The sequence below is a fragment of the Phalaenopsis equestris genome, unplaced genomic scaffold, assembly GCF_001263595.1.
Source record: "Phalaenopsis equestris unplaced genomic scaffold, ASM126359v1 Scaffold000513, whole genome shotgun sequence".
In the NCBI taxonomy this organism is placed as follows: domain Eukaryota; kingdom Viridiplantae; phylum Streptophyta; class Magnoliopsida; order Asparagales; family Orchidaceae; genus Phalaenopsis; species Phalaenopsis equestris.
Genome location: NW_018164953.1, coordinates 936886 through 961634, shown reverse-complemented (window position 1 = coordinate 961634; position 24749 = coordinate 936886). Strand labels below are relative to the sequence as shown.

At 32.5% G+C, this 24749-nt stretch overlaps 1 protein-coding gene across 5 annotated transcripts; it reads right to left on the bottom strand.

The window, feature by feature from the left end:
• Window positions 1–768: 768 nt before the first annotated feature.
• On the bottom strand, window positions 769–24525 carry LOC110028512 (BTB/POZ and MATH domain-containing protein 4-like). 5 transcript variants are annotated; one of them, XM_020730394.1, is made up of 4 exons: window positions 23894–24525; window positions 18552–18897; window positions 17982–18258; window positions 769–1198 (listed from the first exon to the last, which is right to left on the bottom strand). In XM_020730394.1, exons 1-4 carry the CDS (start codon window positions 24292–24294, stop codon window positions 1014–1016), a joined length of 1209 nt encoding a protein of 402 aa, XP_020586053.1. In that variant the 5' UTR covers window positions 24295–24525; the 3' UTR covers window positions 769–1013. The 5 variants fall into 5 exon arrangements, with proteins under 5 accessions (XP_020586053.1, XP_020586057.1, XP_020586055.1 ...); XM_020730398.1 differs by having other exon boundaries at window positions 1032–1142; window positions 18005–18258; XM_020730396.1 differs by having other exon boundaries at window positions 1057–1142.
• Window positions 24526–24749: the final 224 nt, after the last annotated feature.

The following is a 24749-nucleotide window of genomic DNA, read 5'->3' as shown; positions in this document are numbered from 1 at the left end:
TATGCTTGTAAGATAATCAATATCATACAGGGATTGCAATGGGAACAATATACAATGATAATATACTGTCATTAACTCATTAGAGTTGCCCTAATGCATATTACCCAATTCTTAATGCGTTAACTAAAACCTGAACCATCATGATCACATTTATAGCACTTTTGAGTCATAAAGATGCATGAAAATGCATGTTTCACTAAAATAAATAATAATGATAATTGTATTTTTAATGTTGTCTTAAAATGAGTTATGCATATAGATAAGAAATTTTAACTTTAAGATAGGTAAATACATAAGAATTGGGTGGTATAAATGATGTAATTGTAAGCATAAAACAATTGTAAAACCTTTCTTACAACTAACAAATTGATATCTCATAAAAATTTATGAAAAATTGAAGAAAAATTAAGCATAAAACATTCCCTAAAGAACAAAACTACAATGAAAATTATCCAAAATATACCTTAAAAGCATTTGCCAACATCTAAAACTCGAGCATTGACAATGCACAAGACAATGAGGAACCATAGACTCTAAACACTTCTCCTGCTTACTAATAACAAAAACAAAAAGCACACTACGATACAAAGCAACAGCCTCGGGTGCAACAAGAGATGACTTCCTAAATGTTCAAGCCAACTAAATTGCATAAGAACTATTCCTACTCCCGTAATGCAAAATCTCATAAGAAAAGAAATTCACCGAGATTGATGCTCATGCAAGTATGAGACCGAAAGTAATTCTGCGATTTACTGTAGTCATGGTAGATATGCAAAAGTAAATTTGATTATGCTACAATGCAGCTTTCATGTTTTAATGTTCAGTATTGTCCTATCACCGACAAATACATTCATACCAGCAGCTGCAGAAAGACCTAAAGTACTTCATCAACTCACACCAATATCCACAAGAAAAGCTACAGATACAATCAGGCTTTAAGCAATTCCCCAATCCTTTAATTGCGCAACACAATGCTCCCTCATCAGATAACAAGCAATCGAGTTTTTGTGTTTTTATGTCCGTTGCCTCACCCTCCGACCGTTGGAATCTCCACCATCGGACAGCTGGGCCCAAACGCTACGACTCTTCCCGCCGCTGCTGCATTCCTCTTCACACCCGGCGATGATCTTCAGAAGCTCAGACTGCAGCGAGGGGCAATTCTCTTTTAGATATTCAAACCCACTTGAGCGCATAACAGCTGCAGGTTATAAATAAGAAGATTTGAAAATTTTTTTTTGAGATACTTCTGATGCCACCAGCAGATTGACGCTAAATTGTGCTTCGTTAATCACTTCGAAAGCATTACAATGTTTTGAAATATTCTGTTAATATTTTGATTAGCATTAGACGACCATATAAATTATATCAGAATGGTTGGAATAGAAAATAAAAAAGGGGCAATTACTACAAGTACAAGTAGAAACCATCGTGCAAATGATAATCTGCTTAAATAGTAAGGTTCTAAGGGTCCAGATAAAAACAGCCAGAAAAAACATTTCCAAAAAGATATGGAACAGCCCTAAAAAAAACTGCCAAGTTGTAGCTATGTGAATTCAATTAAAAAAATCATATTACAGTTATTTATCCATGTTCTTTCATACCTACTGGCAGCAGGGACAAGAAGGATGAAGATTTTCTCCTTAACTTGCTCATTTACCGTTGAAGGCAAAAGAGTGATAAAAATGTGAACTGATAACCACCTATATATTCACAAAACTTTGATGTTAAATCGAGCTTGACTCAGGTGAAAAAAAAATCATTTTTAGTTTAAGACAGATTTAACTCTGATGCCACCTATATACGCTTTACCTAGTCTATTTTAAAATAGGTGCCCAGGATTCATTGGAATTATGCTTTGAAAATGAACATCATCGAAGTAAGACATTTGAGGTGTTGGTTTGCGCTAACACATTTCTTCTTCACCCCTTTCTTGCATTATCTTGGGCTATTCAAGAATTTCATGCTAAATTAACATTTAAATCATTAATAAAAACTTGACTAACCTTTATAAAAATATACTTAAATATCATCATTAAAATCTACTTCATATATCTTATTTTTAATTAATAAAAGAACGACTAAATAGAACAAATCTATCCTAATAATTAATTAGAAACTAATTAAATTAATCATCAATCAATATAATCAATAAATTATTTAATCATTCTACAATTATTAACAAGTAATTAATCACCAAGTTTCCCCATCAATCCGGTAATTTAATATACTTATTTCACGCAAAAGTAATATTCTTATCATTAATTAATGCAAACATAATCATTCATTTTAAAATTTTAATTAATTACTGATTGACCATTTGAATTATTGATCTTACAAATAATTATTAAATAAATTCTTACCTGATTAATCCATAAATTAATCATTCTATAAATAATTAATTAATCAAATTAACAAATCTATAAATAATTTGTTAATATAATATTAATTAATCACTAATTGGCTTCGTTGATTTAATTAGTAATGCCAATTCAATATCCTAATTATCAATTAATGCATAATTAACATCATTTAATAATCTTACAACCACAATTTAATTAATTATACCAATTCAAACTTAATTATGGACTAAATACTAATCAATTAGACTAACTACTAATTGTTCAATTTCACTATAAGAAAGTTCTAATAAAACTTAATCACCACTAAATACAAAAATTTTCTAAATAACTTGTAAAATCCTATTATTATTATACACAAAACACTAAGAAATATTAAGAATGATTAAAGTCAACAGTGACGTAACTGAGAAGACATGCTGTATTAAAGTTGACATCTCTTGAAGCTCCGATAGGAATGAATCGAGAAGGACTCAGGTCTATTGCGAAATGTTGTTTTAAGGCCAAAGCCACGCAGCACCATATCAGTATAATAAGTTATCTACAGATGAACTTAGGCATCATGTGATTCTACTTATATTATATTGCTTAAATTTAAAAAAAATTGGTCTATATAGGAAATGAGATTAGAAAATCCGGAGTTTGCACATGCGTCTTCCTTATGTCTTCATAAGCACATGGATTGATTATGGAGCCAACCATACTTTTATGCAGAATATAAAATATATCATTAGCATGGTTGTATTAAACGAAGCCTTCAATACTCAAAATTTTGAAACAACTGGCACAAACATAATTGAAATGCAGAAGGAATACTATATGGTGCTTTGATAAATACTTTCTGCAAATGATATACCAATAAATGGTGGCACATCCACTTAAATTGGTAGACAAAATGCTCAGAAATAAAAGGAACTGTTAGTTGAATAAAAATTGCATATAAGATATGTAGTTATAATGGGTATGTCGCTAACAATTGTTAGCGCTGCAAACAAACCAAGACAAACTATGCCTGATACTGTTTGCGCTCAAGTTCTTTTATCAAAAGCTTGTCCAAGGTCAGCTCAAACTTGAAGTGAGCTTTGTGATATTCTTCAAGCTCAGTTCACTAACATTCATGCTTGTTTGACTTTGATTTGAGCTAGGCTGGAGCTTTAATTCAAGTTGTGATTTTCAAGCTTTAAACAAGCATTTCATTTGAAATTATAAATGAGCCCTATCAAGTCAAGTTTAAAAAATAATTTTAATTTAACAAGCTTTTAAAAAAAGCCAAAAATCCCATAATGTAATATCCATGACCGTGAATTATATTTAATTGGCTAAAGCCACAATTAACTTGTCGAATGCTCGGTTCACTTATAGCCTGACAATTATCATTTGATATCATTAAAAAATAAGAATATTTTTAAGTATGATAGGTTAAGTATCTGGCTATAGTACAAAAAAAAAAGAGAGATAGAAATGGAAATATAACTTCTAAAGTTACAAATAAATTATTAAAAGTAGAGAAGTATCTAGGGAGTTTTATGAAAATAAAATTTTATATTTTAAAAAACCACAATTTCATGAACTATGTTGTATGGATTTAAATTTTTGACAATAAAAACTCATTGATATGCTAATTAAGCATGAGAAAATAAAAATATTGAGATGGCTATGTGACGAAGAAAAAACAAAATTAGGAAATAATTACATCAGAGACAGATTTGAGTGACATCTAATTAAGACAAGATGATCAAAGTAGACTTTCACGGTTTGAAAAAACACAATGAAAGATAGAATATAATATTAGATGAGTTGATAAGACCAATATAGATATTTAAAATAAATGATAAACCTAAGCCTTATGATTAGAAGTTCTTTAAAATAATTGAGAAGAATAAATTCAACACCTCAAAAAACCCTTAATGAGAATTTTTATCATCGACGATAAACGGTTGGGGTAAAGCTAATGACGCTGAAGATTATTTCATGCTAAGATTGTAAGCACCAATATAATAACATCTACAAATCAAGGAGAGAGGTTAGCCTATTAATACAATTGCGTAAAAAGAAGAATCTGATGAAGATTGCTTTAATGCCATCATCTTGTTGTTCATCAGCTTGGCCAATGACCTCCATCAACATCCACAAGGGGTTGAGTGAAATTGTATAAGAAACCATGAAGTGTTTTGCCCATACTTGCTATTGCACAAGTGCCTCAAGGAAACCTTTCCAAAGAGGAGCAACATTTTAGTCTTATGCAATTTGTTAAAATTATTTCTTGCAATTGATGTGGGATGCGGAATTTCCAACGATACCACGGCTTCCGCAACTTGCAGCACCCGGGAGGGTGGGAATAGCTGCAAAAGCTGCTTTCCCCTATGTTTTTCTTCCTTTGTTTCTTGTCCTTTCCGATTTCTCTAATTTCTAATTAGATATTTGCTATGAGAGGACCTTTATATATGTGTATTGGGTGGTTTAGATCTTGAGTTTACTAAGAATATGATTTTGAAAGACATCTATCTAATTTTTCTCTTTGAAGTTTTGTATCATCTTCCTTCTACAAGTTGTGCATTAGTATCTTGGAGGGATGAGGTCATCTATCAGTAATGTGATTCAGCTGCAGCCTTATTGGTAACTACTGCAGGCCCTGAAATTGAATGCGAAGAAACGTTACCAGATGACCGCCACACCTTACAGGTAGAGTTCAATGACAGGATCAGGAGGCAAAAATACTACCAATGAGGCACCCAAGCTGGCACCGCCAGAGAAGTGGAGAACAGGTGGAGATTGCCAGTACTCCTAAATCCATCCTACTATCCTAGCAAGGAAGTGCTTCAAATGTCACGATTTTGGGTAAATTAAGTCTAATTTCCAAATAGAATGGTGATACCTTTCACTAAACATGGGTGTAATGGAGGAGGCAGAGAGAGTAGGCCCAAAGGAGAAGAATGAAGAAGAATACCAACTGCTTGCAGATGAGGGAGTGATGCTAGTAATCTGACGGGTCCTTCTGACTGAGCTCAAATAAGAACAACAGTGGTTCCACCACAATATATTAGTATTCATTGCATCGTGAGGAAAAATGTGTGTAGCCTCATTATAGATGGAGACAATTCTGAAAATGTGGCAGTTACATATATGATAAATAAATTGAGTCTTATTACTCGGAAACATTTTCAAACATATTCTCTGTAATAGTTGAAAGAAAATAAGATCATAGTTGACAAAAAGTATCTCAAAGTGTTTTCTATGGTAGACAAGCTACAGGATCAAGTTTGGTGTGATATTGTGCCTATGGATGTGTATCATATTCTTTTAGGCCGACTATGGCAAAATGTCAGGTACATTTCTTAATGGCTGCAAAAAACACCTACCCACTTATCAATGACAAAAAGCATATTGTACTTTTGCCATTGGATACTCCAATCGATACAAGAACTTTAGTCGCTCGTACCACATTCTTACATGCTATAAGACAGGTTAGTGGCTCGTGCCACAATTTTATATGCTATAAGAAAGGCACCAATAAAATTAGCCTTTGTGATGCTACAAGCTAGTGTCATTGAATCTGACGCAGTGCGACCGTCACTAGAGGAGTTTTAGGATTCTCTTACAATCTGTTTACCCTCTAGGTTGCCACTATTGAGAGGGACCCATCATGATATCATTTTAGACAGAGTTGAGAATGTTTTAGGCTATTTTTGAAATTCTCACAGGTCATTTCAACAGCGTCATCACCAATAGATGGTAAAATATGAGTGGTTAATCACTAATTTGAAAATATGTATAGGTTTTTATGGAAAAAAACATCAGACAATGAGATCTAGATGTTTCTGAAAATAAGGGTGAAGCCTCTCCTATCTCGGAAGAGTGACGCAGGAGAAGGAAGTTTCGGTGATATCGCGGTTTATGCAACTTGTGGCTCTTGTGAGTGTGGGAATAGCGACAGAAATTGTCTTATTTTATTTAAATTATTTTTAGCAATTTCCCTATTGTTGTTTCTTTCCTTTATTTTCCTTTCCCATTTCTCTAGTTTCTAATTAGGTATTTGCTATAAGAAAATTTTATATAGCTGTATGGGTTGTCTGGATTTTCAGTTTGTAAAGTATATGAATTTGAGAGACGTTTCTTTAAATTTTGCTCTATAGAGTGCTTTATCTTCTTCTTTTTACAAGTGATGTATTTGTATCTTGCTTATGAGCAGGTGATGGAACCTCCTCGACGTCCGAACAGCAGCGATTTAGAGTTTTCTCTGCTGTTTGGAGTTGGGACAATTGCCAACGGCATCAAACCTATTGTCCAACAACAGCTTTATCCCTATAATACCTTCTGAACATCCAAACCCATGCTATTCCACAACTACTTGGCAAAATATGGTTCCTAAATACCTTCTAAGAGCCCTAGAATGATATCACTAATCTTGCTTTTTTGGTCTTCTAACTATAACATGTACAAATTACCCAAAATAGTGTTAAACTATTAAGAGTTTTTATTTTGCTCTCTGAAGGAATATTATTGTAAGAGTGGTGCCTCAAATGGTTAGCAGAAGTTCGCATTGAAAAAAATTTTGGCTATAGGCAAAAGCAAAATTTATGAGAATAGAAAATACAAAGGATCATCTAAAGGAAGGTTAACTTCCTGAAGAAAGTTTTGATAATGTCAAATAGTTCCTGAATCACACGAGGGATGCCAGCTATCTAACATAGCTCTTTGACATTCGGAAAGAAAGGGAAGTATCACACATTCAGACTCCATAAATGATCTAGTAACCAAGCACAACTATAGGACATACTAATTCATTCCATAATTATTTTTAAAGGACTCTCAAGCAATAATTTGTAAGAACACTTGGATTGCAAAATGATTTGATTGCCCTGCTAGCTTTTTACATAAAAACCCATACAAAGTATATAAAGGACAATTTAAGTAAAAAAAATGACAATATTTACTAAAATGACATAATATAATTAATCAAAACAACCTTATCAATGGTGAACAATTCACCATAACACGTCTTTGTGGAGTCGTAACATATAGTGCATGGTGCAGCACATGGTATATTTAATATTGCACAAAATATTTAAAAAACTATGGATAATTTTTTTGCTAAATATGAAAGAATACTAGAATTAAAGAAAAATAATCATGACAACAAAAATCACATAAGTAATACCTATGTTCAAGTACGTAATGCCTCAACCAATAAAAAATCAAAATATTTTTTTTGTGCATCAAAGCCTTACAAAATGCGTCCAAAGGCTTGAAGGTGAATGAGGAAATCTACACATGCTTTGAGCTAAATCAAATGTTTAGAATATGCTCATGCTTTAGGAACAACTCTTTTTGTTCAGATGTCACTTCTCCAATCAAATATTGTTTCCAGCAAGATCCACAAACAAATCCCAATGAACTCTGCTTATTCATATAAGGTTGGTCTAGTAGATGTTTTCTCCAATAAGATCACATTGCTCCACTAATAAATTAATATCATTTGCAATTTATTTTAACTAAGTAGATGTTACATTTTTTTAATAAATAATTAATTTTATAAAATATTAACTAACAAATAAATAGGATAATAAAAAATAAATTAGAATACTAACAAAAGAAAATTCAAATAAGCTGGGATTCTTAAATGAATTTATTCATGCGTTTTAAAATAAGCCAAGATTAATAAAAAAATATCAAATAAAGAAAATTCAAATGAGTCTTAATCAAAAGCCCAAATATTAGTTGCACGCTATAGAGACAATGGCATGCGCTAGTACCCATGCATAGCACGATACATGTTTCACATAAGTCCCTCTTGATAAAAATCTAAAAGCATATTAATGTCAACGGAATAAAAAATTATGATTTACATGAATTGTATCATTCTAACTGTTTTCTTTTAGCTATGTTGTGAAAATATAACAGTGATGCTGGCAACCATTGGAATGGAATGTGTTCTGTAATACTCCAAAAAGTTTGTTAGGTCAAACTATTTAATGAATGGGTTCAAATCATCCCATTGAATTTTGTCAACAACAATTTAGTTCAAAATCACTAACATAACTGATTATTTATAATGAGTTAATGTTGATGTGTTCAATATCTTCGATATGTCTACAGCCATTGTTTTCCTTGTTTTCAGGTAGCTAATTGTTTTCCCTTTGCCCTAATTGCTATCAACTGCAGCATTCCATTGCAAGTCAATTTTTGTGATGTGCATCTTTACTGCTTACCTCTTCTTACCTTTATCACTATTGTTGCTCATTTATTGTGTTGCCTTATGCCTCTCATCATTTCTACTAATTCAACTACAAACTTTTATTTCTCAGGTCACTTAATTCTGCACAAGAAGTAGGATGTCATGTTCAAATATGCCATAGATAAAATGATAGTATTGGTTAGATATATAACTATGGCTATTACAAGAAAGAAAAATCCTGATTCTATTATCTTCCCAACTCTACAAAGAAGTCGTTCAAACAAACTATTTCTTTTATAGGCCTCAATAATCGCAACATATTCTATTTCTATGATTAATAATGTCAATATCTTCCATAACCATGATACCCAATTGATAACAATACAACGCTACGTATATAAATATAACAAGTTACACTCTCCAAGCTTCGAATCAATTCCCGAGTGAATTCAATAAAACCAAACAGTGCTAGCTAAATTGTTAATTATTTTTTTCAATTTTTTAAGTAGGCATTGAATCCATTTCACATCCACCCAATATACCTGTACGGAATTTCTCATGCCTACTGTTCCAGCAACATAAGCTTAAATAAAGTCTTATGCATATCACAAAGTATTATTGAGCATATTACTAAAGCAGATAAACATCTGAATATACTCTATCTGCTCATTAATTGTAGGTGCTTGTTTCTTTCAGAGTTCAAAATAACAAAACAATGGAATACTTGACAAACTTCGTCCTGGAGAATTTTACTTGCTTCTTCCAAAACATTTATTTAAAAATCTTTTCACAAGTGTTGCTTCAACTTGTTCATCTCAAAGATATTTACCCATGTAATCAAAAAGTCATTCACTTATTAAATTAAGATAGCACAGCTCATACCAACTCCTTTAAGATAGTAACTGTATAGCATCTGATGCAGCTAATTTGATGCTTGACCCATCAAACATTAAGTTAAATAGGCTTAAAAAAGGCTCTCTTTTCAACAGTTTTAAGAAGCACTTGGTTTCATCATGTAGATATGAAATAATCACCAGAAAAAAAAAAGTCTTGACATCTAACTTCTCAAGATGCAAGACTTTAAACTACAATGCTCAACTTCAATCTAAAACCCATGAAGCACAAACACGGTCACTAAGCCACAAACACAAAATGACACAATATGGGGACACGACTCGTCGTGGACACTTTTTTATATTTAATTAATTATTAATATGAAATATATATTTTCCATTATTATTTATTAAAAATATCACAACATAAATTATGTAAGAAAAAATTTAACTTCATAAATTTAATTTATATTGTAAATCCTCATGCTTATTAAAATTAATTTTTAAAATTAAAAATAATATGTTTAAAAATAAATCATCCAACTTATAATCCAACTAATCTACTAAAATTTAAAAAATCTTATGACTAAAAAGAAGGAATTACTAATGCTTTGGATGCACATTCAATGCTCGATTTTGATGAATGTTAGGAGTTTCAACATGCGAGATACAAGATAGTTTCGACTATGAGGTATAGTTAAGGATATACGTATATTTATAATTTTCTAATTTTGGTGCTCATTTTCTCAAAATCGTGTTATGCTCACGTTTGATGCAGTGTTGAGATGCGTCCCGAACAAGTTTAGGACTGAAAAAAATTCAGAAATATATTTTGTAGTGTTGGAGAAGTATCAAAGAAGTGTTGGAGAGTGTTAGACAAGTGTTGGTGTTCAACACGTGTCCGACAAGAGGACTTCACCTTTTTAGAAACATCGGTGTTACATAGTCTAATACTAATCCATCTGACAAAATGAGAATCAATCTCATTGAAATCAATAGCTTTGTTTTGGTGAAGACCTTCTACCACCAATCTTACACCATAATTTTGTTATAATTACACTTCAATGATCCAAAAAACTCCATTTGTTCTACGAAGATCTATCATCCTTTAATAACATATTTAATGTCTACATAAGAAGTCTATCTCCATTGTCAACTCCCACCTGTAATGTTCACTCACATTGATTAACCAAAAGAACGCAACAGAGTAGATTAAATATGAGTAGGTTTAAAACAATCTTTCAGATCTCTCAACAGCCTTAGGAGCCTCCTGAACGTTATGCATATCATATTTATAAGTCTACTGCAGCTCAACTTGTTCACCTTTAGAAGTCTACTTATCAGAATTCATAAAATCTACACCGAATATTTCTTTATACGTAACACTTTTATTGAATATTACATTTCTATTTTTAATGATCCTATGATTTTTACCATCCTTAAATTAATAACAAAAAATCATCAATTCCTATAATAGAGGAAACTTTTTCTAGGCTTGAGTTCGGCGTATCCCTTCTAATGGAAAACACATGTACATATAAAAGACAAAAAAAACTTTTAAATATGAAATGCTTACCTCATTAACAGTCCAACTATTTTTAGATACCTCATAAAACAAGGACCTAGATATCTCCTTTTGATCAAGTAAATTAAAGTGTTCATGATGTGTTTCATTCACGTATTCTTCATGTGCTTGAAATTTTCATTCTATTACGATGTTCCAAATTTGCATTCTCCTAGTAAAACATGTTGCTTTCATACCCTCCATTTTCTGAGCTTGGACACATTTTTGCCCCAAATTCATTATTCACCAAGATCTTTCATTTTTTCAAAGTATCAAAAAGATAAATTAACTTCTCAAAAACAAAAAAATACAATTCTAATGGATTCATTGGTAAATGTGATGTAGCAAAGTGCCACAAGAAGATGCCACCAGTGTGAACAAGTTCAAACTTCTACCTTTTAGGTTCCCTACCAGCCAATACAAAACTAAACAACATTGCTTTCCAAGAATGCATCATCGCTTTCTAAGAAAGCATTCTTTACAAACACTGGAATCTAAAAATTTTAAATTAAAAAGTTCAACAAATACTTCGAGTCAGAAAACTTGTAATTTAAATGTAGAATGCTCAACCCTTTTTCATTCGTATGTCCCTACATGCAATGACATAATGCATATGAGCTAAGCATATGAGTTTATTATTACTCCTATCATTCCAATGCAAAGGTCATAAAAAGTTTCAAATTTTTGCCATATGTTATCAGCACAATGTCTTTGATTATATTTCAAATATTGGTGCAAGAAATCAAATGACATCCTTCTTTATCTAGCTGTCTAATGGAAATCAAGTTAATCCTTTTCAAATTTGGAACATTTCCCCCTGGCGAAGCTTTCATACTTTTATTAGTATTTTTTCTTATAGGCCTCATTCTCAGCAGGATAGACTTTTCCATAACACTTAAAATAATAATAAAATATTTTGATTCGAGGGTGCAAGCAAAACCAATTATGTACAATTTGATTGAGAGCTTGAATACCCTGAAAAAACGATGATAAGAAGAAAAACGTATTTAACTTATTTGAAAAGCTAACGTTAATAAGACAGGTTAATGATACGATGAGTAAAACCATGAAGATGTTGGCCAAATTGCCTCGTGCAATAAGTGCAAACATTGGAGAAAAATAAAAGAGATGCCAAGCGGATTAGAATTTCCCTTGCAAGTGAAATAGAGTTTCAAATTTTTTACATTTGAAATAGAATTGCCCTTGCAAGTATTAACACTGTCATTGCCGGGTCTCAAGCCCCAAATGTTAAAAGTAGAGTGCTGCATTAGCTAGTCAACAACCAGTATAAAATTTGTCGAAAAATCATGACATAAATCTTTGATTTTGTTATTGCTGATATTTTATTTAAGAAAAGAGAGTATATTTACTTTATAAGAATTAATCTAATAAAATATAAATTAATTATTTTCTTATGAGAAGAAGAGATCGTCGAGAATATAAAGATTGTAAGGTCATTCTAAGTGAAAATTTAAGTACTCAACAACAATTATTAGTTTTAGATTTTAAGATGAAGTGCTGCAACATAAAGAATAATAGGAATTATTGCAAAGAATTAGATAGAGACACCTAAATGACAAAAAAAAATTATTTTTACGAGTAAACTTCAAGGTCTTGAGATTTGGGATGTTCATGGAGAAGTAAATTTTATGTGGGATAAAGTAACAAAAACTATTGCACAAGTGACAAAAGATGTACTTGGAGAATCAAAAGAAAAAAAAATTTATAAATAAAAAATATTGGTGGTGGAATAATAATGTGTAAGAAAAAAAAATATAATAAGAAGTTGTGTTATAAGAATTTGTTTAAATGTAAAAGCTTAGAGAATTTAAAAAAATATAAGGTAATCCAAAGAGAGTGTAAAAGAACAATTTGTGATGATAAAAATTCTGTTTTTAGTGATCTTTATAATAGATTATATACTAAAAATAGTGAAATATATATATATATATATAAACTAGCAAAATAAAAAAAAGTAAATATTTAACAAAATTAAATTGTATTAAAGATGAAAATAAAAAAGAGCATTTTTAAAAGAAGATATTCAACATAGATGGATGAGCTATTTTGATAAACTTTTCAATGACGTTTCTAAAAATACAAATAAACCCTAGTGATCTTTAATATGGTCAATAATAATAAAAAATTTCATTTTTCCCGTCGCATTAGTAAAAAAAGAAATTGAGGAGCATTTAAGAAAATCAAGGGTAGGAAATCAGTAGGACCTAATGATATCCCCATTGAAGTGTGAAAATATTTAGGAGATTTGGGAGTTTATTGGCTTACAAAACTCTTTAATATTATTTTAAAAACTAAAAAAATGCATGAGGGGTCGAGGAAAAGTATTTTGGCCTCCATTTTTAAGAATAAAGGGGATGCACAAGAGTATGCTAATTATAGAGGAATTAAGTTCATGTGTCAATACTTTAAAATTATGGGAGAAGGTAATTGAGCATAGGTTAAGACGTGATACAAAAATTTCTCATTTCTCATAATCAATACAAAAATTTCTCATAATCAATTTGGATTTATACCAGACAGGTCTACTATGGAAGTTATAAATTTATTGAGAGGTAATCAATTTGGATTTATACCAAACAGGTCAACTAAGGAAGTTATAAATTTATTGAGAGGTTTAATGGAGAAGTACAAAGAGAATAAAAAGAATCTACAAATGATTTTTATTGATTTAGAGTAAGCTTACGATAAGGTTCCATGGGAAGTCCTTCGGAGAGTTCTAGAGAAAAAAAGATGTTGATATCACTTACATTCAAGTCATTAAAAATATGTATACTAGAGTTGATATTTGTGTTCGAATAGAAGGATTGACGAAGTATTTTCCTATTTCAGTTGGACTACGTCAGGGATCGGCTTTAAGCCCATATTTTATTAATCCAATAAGAAGATAAAATATACTTCCCCAATTACAACCAGGTATCTTCAATAAGAAGATAAAATGTTGTTGTTGTTGTTGTTGAATCAACCATTATATCTTATTAATCCAATAAGAAGATTAAATATACTTACCCAATTACAACCAGGTATCTTCAATTTTCATATGTTAATAGATAATTATTAATATCACACCTACCAAATTACACTTCAAATATTTAATCTTTTTATTTTATTAGTCATAAGTCCTTTATAACTAAGTTAAGTGTTGCCGAGATGAAAATGATTAGGTGGATGAGTGACTTTACACTTAGAGACAAAATGCAAATTGAATAAATCCGTGATAAAGTTGGTGTTGCTCCAGTGACGGACAAAATTAGAGAGAATCGTCTTAGATGGTTTGGTCATATTAAACGTCGACCATCTCATGATCCGATCAAAAGAGTAGATGTTTTACATTTGACTTATGTTAAGAAAGATAGAGGTAGACCTAGGAAAACTTAGGCATATTGTATAAAAATTATCTTAATTTATCAGATTTAAATCAAAATATGACACTAAATAGGACGCAATGGAGAAAAAGGATCCATGTAGCCAGCCCTACTTAGAGGGATAAAGGTTTTGCTGTTGTTGTTGTTGTTTTTGTTGTAGTCTTAAGTCCTTTACCTTATAATAATTTCTCCCTTACTCTTAACCTTCCACTTAACATTAATAAATGCCTCATCCTTAGAACTATTTCAAACTATTATCTGTGAAATGCAGGCAGCTTCATAACCAATACAAAATATAGAAATATAATGTTTATCATTGATGTAATCCTATTATATTTTTTTTCCCTCGATTAATCCTTTTAATGTTGGTCGATGCCCAATCATATATAGTTTCAAAAACTTTAGTATAACTTTGTTGTCATTTTTAATGCAATGCACCCAAAACAATTCTTGTAGTACTTAACCATGTCTTTCCAATAAAAATAACTATATGAAGATCATCTCTTTACTCTATATATTATTTCATTGTCATTTAACACACAAAATTGATTCTATAATTCTCTAGCATGGAGCCAAACTAATTCATGATATCGGTGTGTTTTTTTTTACTCTATGTTCTATTACAATCTTTCTCACACAACTTCATCGTATGACTAAAATGTTTCAATACTCTATAATTACTATAATATTGAAAATCTTCTTCGACATCAAATATTGGTATCAGAATAATTCATTATCATTTAATATTATCTTATCATTCAAAATACCATTAAAAATTTGGTCTACCAAAACACTAAAAAATCACATGTACCTCTCTAAACATTAATAGGTATCTCAACAAGATGACTAAACTTGCATTTTTATCTTAATGCATCTTCAAGGCTAACTCCACTTCTTCTCCTTCAAAGCTTATTTCACTTCGCTTTTAAAAAACAATCTACAATATACCACATTATTTCATTCATTGTGTTCTACAAGTATAATTTTTTCCTTAAAACACATTTCATAATTTCTCAAAATATTATTTTCATCCCTTCTTGATGCCTCCAACTTTAACTAAGACATTATCTTCAATTAAGATATCTAACTTTAAGTCTTTTTTTATATCCTATTAGTAATTTTATATATGTTCTTTTATGATTCAACAGAGCCTAAGCTTTTGCTTTACTAACCATATTCTCTGCAAAACTTGCAATTTTTCTTATAATCGTAAGAGCCTCTCTACTAATTATGTTTTGCCACCATTTAAAAGCACATTGTTTTTAATAATTGTTTGCAACTCCTCACACCACTCCTAAACCTTCTAACTCATATATACTCTATATCTAAATTATTCAACATGATAATAAAATTAACTATCTTATTCCAAATTAAATTTACTTCAAATAAAAAATTAAATTAAATTCTCTTAGTAAGCCCTTGCAAGTAACTCTCGCATATCATAGTTTTCAATCATCCTTTAGTCAACTGATGCTTGACCAACTTTGCAAAAACAATAATCATGATTTATGGAGCAGAATGCCAAGCAGACCACCAGGGCTCATTTGGTTGGGATTCTTCATTACATAAAAGAGTTTGAGGAGCTCAAGGTTAGAAAGCTGCTTTATGCCTTAGAAAACGTTTCAAAATTCCATTCCAACAGATCTTCTACTCTCCTACAGCGGCAGTAGCTTTGGAAAGAAAAAACAACCCAACAACAAAAAAAAAAATTTACAGTGTGGCAGGCGGTTCCTACCACACAGTATGATCAGACATTTACTTGAGATTTATAATTCTATTCTTATGATAAATCACTTAAATATACAATAAATCATCATTATAACTTTCTAGGAAGTGAAAATAAACTTTTCCTCCACATATTACATAAGTATGTACCAAGGGTAAAGTGTTCACCCAAGAAAAGAGTAAGTAAAGCAATAAGTGATATCAGAGGAAGCCCAAACCACAACAGAAATAACAATATTATTGTTGAATTTCAAAGATTACAACAGGGCTCGTCAAAATAATAATTAAACAACAACACAAACATAAAGACACAACAGACTCCAATAAGGGTTGCGAAAAGATAAAATGTCTCTTCGAGGCCAAGTTACAACCAGAGCACCACCTTCTAGCCATCGGATACAACCCTCAGAGGAGAAGAATGCCTCAAAGGCAGCACACGGAAATCTGCACTTATCCAAATCTCCTTTCTTAAGAAAAAATAGGATATCGGACAAGTTACAGTCGGAGCACCTTCTTTCCCTCGGATACAACCCCGGAGGGAAATAATGTCTCAAAGGCAACACTCAGAAATCTGCACTCATCCAAATCCCCTATACATAAGAGGTATTAGGACTTATATTAGACAATGTTTTCAAATTGGAATAGAATGAAATGGAAGTAATATAATAGACAAGGATTTATAATAGGGGGTTTCATGAAAAAGTAAAGAAAGAAAAGGTAGACATAAAATAGGTAGAAAATAAAATAGGAGAATCATAGAAAAGAAAACGAAGAGAGAGGGAAACGAGAAAGGAAATGGGAGGAAATTTTGGTCGCGGTACTGCAGTAGCTAGAGTAATGTGTTCGTGGCACTATAGATGCTATAGTGTCGCGACCCGCAGAAAACTCTAGCGTCAATCTCCCGAAGTAGAAAAATTTTGGCGGGGGTGGGTTTGGGTAGGGGCAGATCTAGGGTTGGGCTTGCTCTGATATCAAATAAAACTGGAGGAAGCCCAAATCATAACATAAATAATAATATTATTACAACAAGACTCATTGAAACAAGAAATAAACAACGACAAAACAACAACACAAAGATAAAGGCACAATATAGACTCAATAAGGGTTGTGAAAAGATAACATGTCTCCTCGGGGTCGAGCTACAGCTAGAATAACACCTAAACCCTTGGAGACGGTCACCACCTCGGACGAGTTACAACCGGAGCACCTTCTCATCGTCGGATACAACCCCCGGATGGAAGAATGTCTAAAAAATTTACACTCATCCAAATCTCCTTTCCTAAGCAAAAACGACCCCTCAAACGAGTTACAGCCGGAGCACATTCTCGTCGCGGATACAACCTCCAAAGAGGAAGAATGTCTCAAAAGCAGCACTAATCCAAATCTCCTTTCCTACGCAAAAACAGCCCCTATATATAAGAGGGATTAAGACTTATATTAGACAATGCTTTCAATTAAGAAATAAAATAAAAGGAATTAGTATAATAGACAAGAATTTATAATGGGGGATTTCATGGAAAGTAAAGAAATAGAAAAGGAATATATAAAATAAGTAGGAAATAAAATAAGAGAATCATAGAAAATGAAAGGAAGAGAGAGGGAAACGAAAAAGGACGGGACGAAATTTGGGTTGCGGTACTGTGGTAGCTACAGTGCCCGGAAAAAGCTTGTGCATCAGTAAGTGAAGACGTAGTTTTTCATAATGAAATTTCATATTAAAATTAATTCATACGAATATATCCAGTCACTTTCAACTTAACATGAATGTTCACGAAGGCTGCACTTTTTTGTATTACTAAATTGGTCGTCTAACCCAGTTAATATTTTAAGCTTTCATCAAATGCAAAAGCACCCTAAGAGTCGAAAGATTGTCTGTAAATGAAGCTCTTTATGCACCGAGTGTGATGAAAAATAAATGAAAGAATTTATTACCAGTAACAATACCTGAAAGGTTTTCAGCAGCAAACCTGAGGCAAGCAGCCTTTAGTTCCATGGCATGAAAACGATCAGCCAATGCAAGAGTGCCAGCAACAGAGTTAACAGATATATCCTTGCACAGGTAAGACTCACACATCAACCGCAGCCTTGCCAAGCCATACTTGTCTGCTGCAGCTAACAATTTTGCGGCCAATGTGTCTGACACCGAAATTCCTGGAGACCCGGATCCAACAGGGACATCATCTTCATCTAGAGTGTCTTTGTAAATAAAATGCAGCATTGCCTAATAAATACATAGGATAAAAGAATAAAGATATAACCATGCAAAAATACAAGAATCAACTAAGGGCTCATTTGGATGCATTAAGTTTGAAGATCTGTTTCAAATGATGAAGAAATCCATTATTTGGTTGTGCAAAATTTGAAATCAATATAAAATTTTCAATTCTACAATTAGCTTCAAAATCGCCAAAATGAAACAAAGTAAAATTATCACTTTCAAAAACACATTTTTTGTCTGCAAGCACCCAAATGAGCCTTAAGGTGAAAACTAACCAAAACAATGGCAATCCTCACCTTAAATACCTTTGGCTCTAAATCTGTAATAACTATCTCACTAAGAGCCTCATCAGGCCCATCAAAAAACATACTTCTAAAGATAGGAGAACGAGCAGCCAAAACAAGCTTGTGAGCATGAATTTTTTCCCCAGCCACATCAAAAATGACATCTGAACTTTCTTGCTTTTCCAGAAGCAATCCAAAATGCAGCCCCATATCAGACTCAGGAACCTGTATAGAGTGTAACCTAGGACAATCCATTACTGAGACCACAACGCCAACAGTGCAATTTATTTTCAAGCAATCATCCTTGAGGTAATCTGATGTCTCCAGTGCAGCTCGTCTGAAAAAGCGTTTATAACCCCTGAAAAAGAAACACACCAATAATACATGGCAAAAAGGGAGCAAACATCAATAGATCAAACATGTTAAAATTATATCAAGTTGAAAACATTCCAGGACTATTATTCATTATCATCACTCTCAATCCGCAATAAATGTATATGTTAGATAGGCTATGAAAAACCTGCATATATATCAGAAGCATTTTTCAGGTATATGTCACAGAGGTACCAAAATTAATATAAAAAACAAAGGCAGCAGAGGAGAGCATTGGCGATTCAATCACGTGGAAAGAAAATGAGAGAATCCTGTGAACTGTAACAATAGCAGACTAGGGAAAAATTATAGCATGTACCAATCCGGTGCCTTCTAAAGCACATCAAAATTAAAAAAAAAAAAAACCAAAGAAAAACTGAACTGTTAATATTTTGTTCCCAATTTGCATTCACTTAATAACCATCAAACATGCAATTAGCTGGTAAAAATCTGTGGCCCTGACTGCTACAATTAAGGCTTTGCTCATTTGTAAAAAAATGCAAGACTATCCAACTACTTAGATATATATTAATTTGCTTGTTTCATCTAAGTTAAGATAAAAACATGGAGGAAAAATAAAAATTCTACAATAATAACAAGCCTTTATCCGACTAAGTGGGGTAGGCTATATGAATCCTTCTTCTCCAGAGATTAAAATTCTACTTCGACCAAATATTAAATGAGAATTTTAAGAATGAAAATATTTTGAAAAAGCATAATAATCAAAATAAAGAGGTAAATCAAACATATATTGATAAAAAATCGAGTGGAGTTAATTTCTAAAACATATAAAGATGAATCTAATGAGATCTATTAAGAACTAAGATTTGGGCAATCATAAGAAATGGTGCAACGGTTTCGTTAATAAATCTACAATGGAAATTTGAAAAATGTGAAAAATCAAATCGGACATTCAAGTACCGATATGTAAGAACAAAACAGTTATTCGATATTATGATAACTATAAAAGAATCAAAATCATGCAGATACAATGAGACTTACAAAAATATGAAAATTTCAAAGAATCAGTTTAATTTCAACCCAGGAAGATAAACCATGGAAACAATTCATGTAATAAAACATTTAATGAAAAAACATTTATAACGAAGAAAGGCTCTTCATATGCTTTTTATAGCTCTTAAATGATTACTTCTCTCATTTTCTTGATATGATATGAACTATACGAAATTGAAATTTTGTTGGATGAGCAAATGAAATATTGAGGTGGCCTATTAGTTCGAGATGAGGGGCAACAGGCAATGATGCAAAGAATCATTGATCAGCTTCTCTTATAGCTGAAAATAAAAAATCAATATTCAATTAGTGAGATGCTCTTTCACTCCTTAAGTCTTCGGCAGCTCTAATCATTTTCAAAAGGCTTGAGAATTGGTAGTTAGAAAAGAACAGATACCACAATTTTTTACACAGATACTACACTTGTAAAAGAACAGATACTACAGTTTTTACACATATACTACACTTGTAAAAGAACAGATACTACAGTTTTTACACAAATATTACACTTGTAAAAGAACAGATACTACAGTTTTTACACATATACTACACTTGTAAAAGAACAGATACTACAGTTTTTACACAAATATTACACTTGCAAAAAGAACAAATACTCATTTCATACACTACACAACAAATACTACGACATACGATAGACAATATACATTACACTCTTCACGACAGATACTACAATTGTAGCACATCACATATTGCACTCCACATGACAGATACCACAAGAATAGATATTATATTTCTTTTGAAAGTCTAGATACTATACATCACTTATCCTAACATCACATATAGGTGCACCACACACCCGATAAGTTCAGATACTATACATCACTTATCCTAACATCACAAATAGGTGGACTACGCCCTGATAAGTTCAGATACTATCTCACATGGGTACATTATACCTTTAACAAGATAAGTCTAGATACTATTTGGGTTCACACATTCTTTAAACGATAGGGTCTAGGGCTGCCTGATTATAGAGGTGATTCGTTGGTGACCTCTAGTTGATATTGATAGGTTGACTTCGATATATCAGTTGCATGTGGGATCGAGATAAAAGAGAAAAAGAGGTCTAGTCTGAGCCTAACCCCAAATTAAAAGCTAATATCCCACTTTAAATTTTTATATGTTTATCACTTTTCCTTTCTTTTATAATTTGCAAATGTTTATCTAATCCCTTTATATCATGCAATTGTAATATGTTTTGTAACATCGTCAGAATTAATCAGTTACATTTAGTTGTTTCAGTTTTGTTCATTTATTACATTTTTTTTTATTGCACAGTTTTTCTTTTCTTTATATTGCTTTACTTTCATAATTTTCCTTCAGTCTTTTTTTGTTATAGTACTTTAGTTGTTCCTTTCATGTACTGCATCGTACTATAGACATTCTTTTATATTTATACTTTCAAATATTGTTTTCTTAGTATGTTTGTATAACACCCTAGAATAGGTCGTTCGAGGCATGGTGTTCTCTCTTCTCTCTCCCTCTTCTCGAGACAAGATGACAATGCTTTCAAGTGACGATTCATCTCCGGACAACAGTCGATACTACAACAGAAGGTGGAAAAAGAAGCTTCAACCGAACTTCGATAGATTTAGATAACGCACCTATAGAACGCTGAGGTTGTTCGTCTGACACGATGTAAATCCTCACACTATCTTTTAGGATTTTCTACGATTTCATATCGTACGATATAAGTCCTACGTTTTTTTAGGATTTTGAGGTTGTCGTTCGGTACGACATAAATCTTCACATTTCCTCAGGTCATTTACATATGAAATGTAATTATAAGCACAGAGTATCTAAATAATTTGTAAGACTAAAACATCAAATAATTTCTCTTTCAAAGATGTAAAGTCAAACCATAGGTTAATTTGAGATGTCACTGAATCTCCTTCAGTATCTTCGACATCTCCTACTCTTCACTTCTTTGGATTCTGGAAATAACTGTTCCTATTTGAACATATCTCATTTGACTTTTCCTATGAACAATCGTGGAAACCTAAACGTTGAATACTTGAAGACAAAACTTTGATCTTAATCGAGAGTTTTCTTAGGTGACTTCGGTTATCTAAGATGTAATTAACTAGAAGGGTTTGTTTCTATAGGGAATTAAGAACCCAGATTAATCTAAACTCTGTCTAATATGTGTATTAGATAGGGGAACTTGTCGGCTATAAATTCGCAGACCAAAATAGAGTCATAAACTTTTAAGTTTAGATAATTAAGCCTACTAATAAGTGATATGTTCATCCTTCGAGATGATATATCATTTATGGTATCGTACTCAGTTATTTAAACTATTAGATATATGAGATCTATCTGATCTCATCATCAAAAATAATAGAAATATATCATTTTCATAAAATTAAAATTACATTACATATTATACTAAATTTAAATTTTAAAATCTTATTTTAAAAAAAAATATAGCCGACAGAGGCGTACGCCTTGCCTGAATTGCATGAGGCATACATCTCAGAGATATTGAGGCGCACCTAATTGTGTGCTTCGCCTCAAATTCAATCAAGCATCTATCGTATTTGAAATTAGATATTTACTTAAACCTGAAAGCCTCTTATCTTGTACAATTTCATTCGAACCCGCAAGCCTCCATCTCCCTCTCACAGTAGGAGCCTGGGACTACCGCCTGCTGCACCAAACAAAGTAGCTGCCTAATCCGCTTGTCGTCATCGACGCCACCAGTTGCTTCTACTATAAGTTGTTGCATCTGCAGCTTGGTGTTGCACCTGCTCCCACCACACTATAGCATTCCCTAGTCTTGGCACCGCCATCTACTGCACCAGTCAACACCACTGTCGCTACCGCCTGATCCTGGTATCACTGGCACCATCGCAACCACCTGCTACTTTGTTTGTCTTAAGCACTTTATTTAATTAGCAAGTGCCTAATTTCTAATTAGTTTTCTATTACAAAAATTAGAAATAATAAAAAAGTGGCAATTTCATCCATAGCACTCAAAACATTGCTATTTTTACGTCTATCACCCTGATCCATCCATTTTAAAAATTTTCACTCAAATATTAAAATTAAAGATAAAAGGCAAACCCATACTTTCCATTTTATCAAATTTTCAATGGTTTGATGGTGGCACACATAAATGCACTGACTATGTTGCTCTAAAAAATGGGTGCTAAATGTTAATTTTATAAATAATAATATTTTGAGTGCTCTGTATGTAATTACCTTAAGAATATTTTAGGTTACGCATAAATTTGAATAATGAATACTATTCTAAGGTCACTCAAGTAGACTATCATGCTCAATTTGCTCAACTTTGTGCATTTTATCAATTGTAACCATGCTATGATTTAATGTCTTCTTTTCATATAGCTATACATTATAATAATAGTATATACTCTTTCATCCATTTATTTTGATAATGAATTTTTTAAATTGTGAGACTTATGCCTCAAACTGCCTCAAGGCTTACATCTCGCCTCGTGAACGCAAAATGCCTCAATACCCAATTGCATAATTTTAAACATTGGTTGCAACAATATGCTAACTGGTGCATGGTGACAACTAGAATCTTGATTGTCATATGGCCCCACCACAAAAAGACGGGCACCTAGCCGTTTCTCACATCACCACCCCATGTAGGAGCATGGTCACGCTCGATGTCCAATTGTCAACACCACATTTTTACCAAATAATGAATTTTACTTCCAAGCCTTCAGCAAGGGTCAGATCCCCAATGGATATATAAATGGCAAAAAAAAAAGAACATCAACACATGCATGCACAAAATTACAAAAGAACAGCACTGCTCATGATAGATGATGCTCACATCAAACTAATATGTGCAAGTTTGATTGTCAAAAAAACAAAAATCCTTAGAAAGATTGCCATCAACAAAAATAATTTACAAATAAACCAAAAAACAGGGATGGAAAGCACCTAATTGAACAGCAGTGGAAAAAACTTACCACATACTTCCGCGATACTTGAGCGTGTAAGGTCCACTCTCCAAAGACCGATCGAAGTGGCTATGCACCTTGTGCTTCCCCTTCCCGCTCTGATCCACAAGCGTGAGCTCGAAAAGAGCCCTTACATCCGTCCCCTCGCTCGCAAGCGCGATGAAGACGGACACATAGGTCGAATTATCCTCCGGATTCTTGCCATCCGGGTAAAAATAGACCGCCCATTGGTAACCCCCCACCGTGAAGGTGTCGCTCGCGATGTGCTTCCCGATTCCCATGCCCTTCGCTAGGGAATAACCCTGGATCACAAACTTGTGCGATCCATTCACGGTCTCCGTCACTGAACGCGAGCTGGTGGGGGAGATAGAAAGGTCCCTCTCCGGGGGAAGAATGATCTCTGGAATCATCTGCAGAGAAACTCGCTTCGCATCAAAGAATCGGATACTTACAAATAAAGACCTGAGCCGGCAGGGCGGGAAATTAGGAATAGAAGCAGAATCTCACAAGAGTTTCTCAAAATTTGCTAATCGATCTATAGTTTCTCGGGGTGTTTTGAACCCTAGGAGGAGATCTGGAGCTAGGTCTCTAACTTTTCCCGTCGTTCTTTTTCCCTCCCGACCTCAAAGAGAAGAACGATGCCATTGAATTCATACATATTTATATATCTGTCATCTAAATTTAAAATTTTATATAAATATTACGTTCATTATACATGAAAATAAGAATATTGCTTCTAAAAATATTATGTCATATAAAAAATTTGATTATTATAAGTATTAAAAGGATTCATGTCATGATTATTTTTTGATGTACTTCAAAATTATTTAGTTAAGTTTAAAATAAATGTAGGTGGTGGTATTTT

Bases quoted from the DNA above. Each gene is read 5' to 3' on its own strand.
- LOC110028512 (XM_020730394.1), bottom strand. From the start codon at position 24,294: ATGATTCCAGAGATCATTCTTCCCCCGGAGAGGGACCTTTCTATCTCC. The intron at 18,898-23,893 runs GTAAGTTTTTTC...TTTCTTTTTCAG, and splicing joins AAGTATCGCGGAAGTATGTG to GGGTTATAAACGCTTTTTCA. The intron at 18,259-18,551 runs GTGAGGATTGCC...TGTATTTATTAG, and splicing joins TAGAGCCAAAGGTATTTAAG to GCAATGCTGCATTTTATTTA.